Source organism: Artibeus jamaicensis, unplaced genomic scaffold, assembly GCF_021234435.1.
Source record: "Artibeus jamaicensis isolate MK-2021 breed Jamaican fruit bat unplaced genomic scaffold, CSHL_Jam_final contig_519, whole genome shotgun sequence".
NCBI classification, from domain to species: domain Eukaryota; kingdom Metazoa; phylum Chordata; class Mammalia; order Chiroptera; family Phyllostomidae; genus Artibeus; species Artibeus jamaicensis.
The window spans coordinates 41,261,690-41,268,929 of record NW_026521871.1 but is presented as its reverse complement, the minus strand read 5'-3'; the positions used below and the strand labels follow the sequence as shown (position 1 = coordinate 41,268,929).

General features: G+C 36.5%; 1 protein-coding gene across 4 annotated transcripts in view; it reads right to left on the bottom strand.

Annotated features, from left to right (window-relative positions):
• Positions 1–407: 407 nt before the first annotated feature.
• The window catches only part of CMC1 (C-X9-C motif containing 1), a 69,340-nt gene continuing 62,507 nt past the window's right edge, over positions 408–7,240 (bottom strand). For all 4 annotated transcript variants that reach the window (XM_037134223.2, XM_037134447.2, XM_037134371.2 and 1 more), the window contains 2 exons: positions 2,210–2,300; positions 408–663 (listed from right to left, as the gene is read on the bottom strand). In XM_037134223.2, the coding sequence (XP_036990118.1) occupies positions 543–663; positions 2,210–2,300 (212 nt within the window). In that variant the 3' untranslated portion in view covers positions 408–542. The remainder of the gene's footprint in view (positions 664–2,209; positions 2,301–7,240) is intronic.

Sequence of the window (7,240 nt, the reverse complement as noted above, 5' to 3'; positions counted from 1 at the left end):
CACATTAGCTCCTGACACCATTACTATGTTATAATAATAACAATAACTTACCATTAAAGAGCATCTACCTAAAATACTCAGTCCTCGCAAAAACTGTCTGAGGCATATTTCCACAGGTAATACAGTTAGTAAGTAGAGAACTAGGAAGGACTCCGGTTAATGACCACTCTGCTATACTGCCTGGTTATTTAAACCACTTTGAAGGTTGTCCATCCCTGCTTTCCTTTAGTTGATTACTCAAATCCCCACAATTAGCCTTTTCTTCTATATCGAACCCTAAAAATCAGTATCACTGTTAACAGAACTACAGTTGTGGGAAAAAATTTGGAAAACTACCTAATTACCAGGCAAACTATATCCCATTCCACTATTTACTACTGCCCCATTTAATAAACATAACTTTAAAATTAAAAAAAAATCTTTATTTCAGATAAGATTAATATTCCCATAATTCAGGATAAAGCAAACACTTCCTTGAGTCCATCATTTTAGGTAAATGTGATTTCCAGGAATAGAGTTACTGAGTATCATTAAATATTTGCCTACATGCTTGTTGGAAGCTTCTGTATCCTTTTCTTAGCAGGAATCCCAGTTTTTCTGAATTCTTCCCTTTCTTTTAGGTATTCCATTTTGCATTCTTCATAAAAGGCAGGATCATTATAACTACAAGAAAGAAAGGAACATCTTTTCAAGTGAATCATTTTATGAAGTACTTAACGTTTTTTAAAAAGAAGGTTTTTAGTAACGATCATAAATTCACTGTAAACATTAGACTACCAAACTAGTTAAAGGAAACAAGAAGACCTAGTGGTTCTCTTAAATAGCATTATCTGAGTGACATACAGCGATGAGAAGCACATAGCCTATCCTCAGGCAGCCCATGGTGTTACAGAGCAGACGGGTGAAGAGTGAATTACTAGTGTGTGTACAAAGTGCTATGTTAGAGATGGTCCCTACCAGTGCACCATAGAAACATGGGGAAGAATGGGAGATGTCAAGGGGAAATGCTGGACTTCTGTTTTGAAAGACCACCAGAAATCCCTATAGAAGGCACATGTGCAACAGCAAAAGACGAGGAAAAACTAAAGCTTAAAGAATGGCAAGTAAACTGGAACCAGTATGGCAAACTATAGGTGGGATTTCTAATAGGGAAGAAGTATATTCTACAAGTGTATTTCACACAGGAGAAAGGGCCTGAGATGAAGCTGGAAAGGGCGATAACCAAATTGTGATAGTGCATTTATGCCACAGTAAAAAGTTAAAAAATCCACCTTGAAGATGTTGGGCATTCTTAGGAGAGCAACTATAAGGTCAGCTTTGTGTCTTAGGTGGCTCGGACAGCAAGCATGTGGCAGACAGGTGGAAAAGGGGATATCCACTGAATAAAATAACCCAGATAAGAAATGATGAGGGCCTAGGCCAAAGGAGTAGCAGCTGTGATGAAAAGGGGCCTGGGGAAGATTTAGGAAATGAAATCAATAGGAAATAACCAGTTAGAGTTAGAAGACAAGGAAGATACTAGGCAACCACATAATTCACAAAGACATAAAATGCAGAAGTAAAAGGAGCCGAGTTCAGTTCTGGACTTAAGAAAGTATTGTGCTATACCATCTGTCAATAATGTGGGTAAAAAAAAAAGTGTGGAATTCAGCAGAAAGGACCTCCATTCAAAGAACTTGGCATATTTCTACTTTATGATTCAAGGAACTACAACAAACTATCAGTGAACATGATATTTAAGATTTAAAAATTTAATTTAACTTCAAAAATCTAAATTTACCTTTGTGTCCTTCTTTTGAGTTATTGCAACCTTCCTAGGAGTTAAATTAAAAACAAATTGCAAGGCTGGCAAAGGTCTTAGAGATAGTCTGATTCAGTACCCCTTATCATTAGGTTTACCTTAAACCCATCTATAATATATTCTGTAGAGCAACCTGTTCATGAAAATAAACTGGTTAAATCACATGAAAATCATGTCTTTGTTAACTGATTTCACATATTTAATCAGATATGCTGACCCATATAACTTAAAGAGATCATAAATGGTACTTTTTTAGAATAATCTAACAAATTTTAGCCAGAAATATCTGTCGGGGGAGGAAGTACAGAATATATTACACTGAGTGAATTAAATAATGTATTCTTACCTACTACATATACTACACACATATACACAGAAGCACAGACAGTTAGTTAGGTAACTACTTACTAAGAGGTTAGGCATTCTTTTAATGCAGAATTTTCTTTCCGGCATTTTACTACCATGAGGATTCCAGACTCCTTGCAACATTTGGTAAAATCTGAAATAAAAAATTGGGGGAAAAGTGACTTGTAATTACATCAACACAATTTCTGACAGTTCTAAAAAATAATTTAACATCTATTACCTAGACTGTGCTTGGCACATGACATGTTTCACCAAAGACATGTGCATGAGTAAAAAGCAGTATGAGATGAGTTTCAATTACTTTGTGGAAATACACAGTAAGATTTAAAAAGAGAGAAGAACTCTGAGAAAGTGAGGAGGCCTCATGAAGACAGATGGGACTTCTAATAGAGAAAAAGTACATTCCACAAGAAATGATTAAGGGAAATAAAAGAGGAGCTGTTTCCCAGCTGTGCAGTCTCTGCATGTCCAGTGTCTGCATATGTTCTGGTGGCTTCAAGGTGCCCCATTCTTTAAGACAACCTCACCATGCTGCCTTAACTTCTGACAACAGGGCTCCTACTCCATTCTCGGGTCTACTCTTAGATGCCCCAGAAAATTTCAAATGGCTTTCTGTCGATTTTCTGTTCTGGTAGTTGGCCTACTATACTAGCCCCTCTGGTATTTTGCCTTCTCAGGATCACCAGCTGAGAAAAGCCTGGTGCCGTAATCTACCCACAGCTGGGCCACCGGCTCATCTTTTTTACCTGTGCTCAGGGTCAGACTCGGTTGTCCCGTGTCCTTTCTGAAGGACAGCGTGGACTTAGCTCCCTACCATGTATACCAACTCTCCTGAATTATTCCAGTCCTGCCTCCTGACCTCTGGCTGCTCTGGTTCCCGGCTTTGCCACTTCACGTATCTATCTCCTGTAAGTAACCATCAATTTCCAAGTCAGATCTTAAATTATGACATCATCCCCACAAAGAAGTGGTAGGCAAAAAATGACTTTTTCTGAATATTTTTATAACTCCTTTAAATACAAAGTTATCAAGACCTTTGAGCTATGTGTTACCCTTCCAGTTACTAAATACAATTTATGATTATTTTAAAGCAAGCAGGTAATTTCAGGAGTCTCCATGAAGACACATAATGTGTAACAAAAATATTTTTAAACCACAAGCAAACTGGAAAAGATTGAGACTTACTAAATGCATAAAAACCCATTAGAGGGGCTTTAACTGGGACAACAGCCTAATAAGTATCCATATCTACCTGCAAACTTTGAAGGATAAGTGGATAAAGGCAGTAGATGCAGGAAATAACTAATGCAAATAATTTATTGTGTCTGGTCACGTTAAATTATGGTGACATATAATACGCCACTTCAAATATACACAGGATTAGCTGCCTTTAGCTTCGTGTTCACTAGTCTCAGAAGTCCCACCAATTACTCTGATTCCCGAAACTATTCAGGATCGTCTTCCTTCCAACTACAAATGTTCTCATTCCTGTCTGTGCAGGTGAGCTGGACACACAGGCCAAATCAGACCAAGGGAGTATCTTTCGTGCCCTTGACTAGACTCCCTCCAACTCAAAAAGGCACAGCAGACATAGAGGCAGCTCATTATCCGTGGAGATCATGGCTACCAAAAACTTTGACCCTGGAATGTCATTAGCATTCCTACATGTTAATTTTCCTATTTATAGCACATTAAAATCTACCTTTCTCGAAGAATTATAATCCCAAATACTAATTAAAACATAAGCAACACCGAGAAGGAAAATGTGCAGCAAGCTAACCCAGAAGGGACCGAATCTGGCTAAGGGCTTCCAGAAGGGAACTGCTGTGATGATAGGGGTGAAGAACTGGAGGTTGATCCCTGGCACCATTACATCCTTCCTGTAACCTCACACCCCTACTCCAGACCAGTTCACTCAATGTCTGGAAGAAAGAATTTGCCTAACGAAATGTCCTAGCTGACCAAACCCCAGCACTTTTCTGGAAAATGCAAACACAATGGCTATTATCAAAAGTCCACTTTCCAAATTTAACAAACCCAGTATTTTTACAGAGAGAAATTCACAATATATATTTGGGCATTGCATCATTTTAAGATTTTCTTTTCTAAAAACAGAAATGCCCTTAGTTGGGAATTCATGTGAGATAGCATTTATGTGTTCTGATCCCAGTAAAGCCACAGTCTACATATTTTCACACTTGTCCAAATCTCTTCAGGCCGGAATAACTGTGACTGGCCTAAAGCCTCAAGCTGTTTGTAGGGTTTTTGTCACTTGTTTAGCAACAAGATTTTAATGAGGATCTTTCTTTCATACCACATTAGCATACATTCATATAATAATGATGTTGCTAATACTGCCAACTGATTTCTAAAATGGTATTCTGAAACAAGCCCAACTTGAATTGCTCCTTTCAATATAATATTAAATGTTAAAAAAAACTTTGTTTTAATTTAATTTTAATTACCATTATACAAAAATTAAATTTCACTCACTTAAGTCTATCTTAAGGTAATATGAATGAATATCAATAAATGTTGAGAGTAGCAACATTATTAAAAGTTATTTCAAACTTTAGAGAAAAGTAGTTAAAGAAAAATTCAAGACGTTTTTTCTTAAAGATATCAAGAACATGGGAGAGTATACTTCTTTCATAAACCCTAATTTCTCTGAGAAAAAAAAACACTTCATACCATATAATACCCTATTGGTAAAAATATTCTTTAGGTATAATAAAATTTTTGTCAAGTACATCTATGAAAAATAGAAGGAGATAAAGCCTTCTCCTAACTTTAAGGTAATGGATAAAATATTCACAGTGTATTTAAGTACAAGTAGCATATAAAATTTCCAGTTGATATATTAAGAAATCCTTTGAGGGAACTTCTGTATAAAAGCAGTAAGAGAAATAAATGGTTTAGAATTGTTTTTAACTCAATTTATGGAACTTCTATTTTAATATTTCAGTAACCCCCAAGAATAAAGTTCTGAATTAAGCCAAGGATAAGTATTTATGGAGCAACTCTGCATGGAAAAAGAAATGCTGAGCAACTTGATGTTTTACACTTTTCATTTACTCAGGTTTAGGAAACATTACTTCACAATCGCAGTGAGTCATCCAGCTACAACTAAAGCATCCAATGAGGGATGACACTTTGAAAACATAACAAATCAAAAGAAATAACCCCCAGTGTTTCCTGTCTTTGACTAGAACCACTCCATTTCTACCTCCACGGACTTACACTCTAAAAAATCCCGAGCTTATACATTTTTACGGTACCCCTTTAGACACAGCACTCATTTCTAACTTTCTAGTACTTTATTTCCTTAATCAGTAAAGTATTTATAAAGTATCTATTTTTCCAGGTATATTATAAAAAGTAAATATACATTTGGGTGCCATATAATTTAGACTTTTAGCCTGTAAGCTTATGTGTAATATTTCTGTGATTACACCATCTTCTTGATGGTTTCACCTTTAAATCTAGAACTTCAATTTAATCTAAATGAAAAACATTTTAGAGGTCTTGCTTATTAATGACATGTAGTAGGGAAGATTTTAAAATCACCCTTAGTTCATATTATATCACTAACTTTACAACTGGAAATTGTAAGCATAAAACACTTTGCTTTTATAGAACTGGGTAAGAATAAAAAGAGAGACATACTTTAAACAATATATAAAAGATCTTTGGACCGGTTTAGAATCCTAAGAGATTTTTAAAACAGAGAACTGAAAATGATACAATTTGGGGAGGGCCTAGGTAGGAGCCAACTTTTAGTAAGATCTTCCTGCCGTTTTAAATTTGTAGTATAGAGTTAAGTCTACAACTCATTTTTTCTCGGGATGAGCTATCTTTGAGTGAAGAATTCTGTAGTGAACAGTCTAACCTCAGGTCCCTGTAGACAATGCCTGAGTGCTGTGCTGTGCTCAGTCATTGCCATCCCTTCTGGGAGCTGCGAAGTAAAAAGTGCCCGAAGACAACAGGACGTCACCCTTAGTTCTGAGAGCGCCAGTTTCAAATGCAGTGACGACGCCCGGGGCCAAGGCAGACACAGTGAAGACAGTGGACTGTCCTCCTTCTAATGACTGCACAGCGGAAGCAAACCACAGAGGCCACAGAGCACATTATCCTCTGTACAGATGGCATGAACAGTATTTCACGAAGTTCGCAGGAAAGATTCTGTAAACTGTTCTGACTCTATGTACATGTATTTATACAATACAGTCATGAAACTGTAGACCTCTTTGCAAGCTTTGAGTCAAACAGTAGTTTGACTTTCGGAAAGAATTCGATCCAATTCTATTCCAAACAAAGCCAAGTATTATAAATAATTCCAGACTGGATGAGAAGTTAGTTAGGACAAGTTACCTTTAGTTGAAAAAAGTGTACCAGTGAGTATTTGCCAGCAAACATTCTAACAACAACAAAATTCCAAATTTTCAAGGGATCTATAAAATCAATCATTCAATTAGAAAAACATAACATGCAGAACTGACAGTGTCTTTTACAAGACACAAACTGAAACAGTGGCTTCTTCACTACATTCAAACCTTTAAAAATGTTGCGGTTTCCAAAGGTAAAAGTAAAATACAGCAGATGGGAAATTGCCAAATCATGCAGTCACCTTAATGCTTAAGAAGAGATCCAATTGGAAACATTTCATTTTTCTTTCTTACAGTACCAAAGTGTATAGCGTGATAAAGAATAAGATACTCCTGCTTTTGCAATAGCAACAGCAGTAACAGTAGCTAACACTTGTACTTCCTATGCACCAGGCACTGTCTAATGAGTTAATTCAGGCTTCAGAGGTATTAACTGACTCAATAAATTAAAATTTTAATTTTTTCACATATTCCTTCAGTACTTATCCATAAACTCACAAAATATCTATCATTCATTCAACAAACGTTTTCAAAATACTTACACTATGTGCCTAGCATTGTGCTAGGTTCTGGAGCTTCCATGCTGAACAAGACAGAGAGGGTCCATGCCCCGTTAGCAGAAGCTAACGATAGTCCCTGAGGAGGACAGACAATCAAAAAGTACTAGCCATTGGGTTTGGCATCTGTT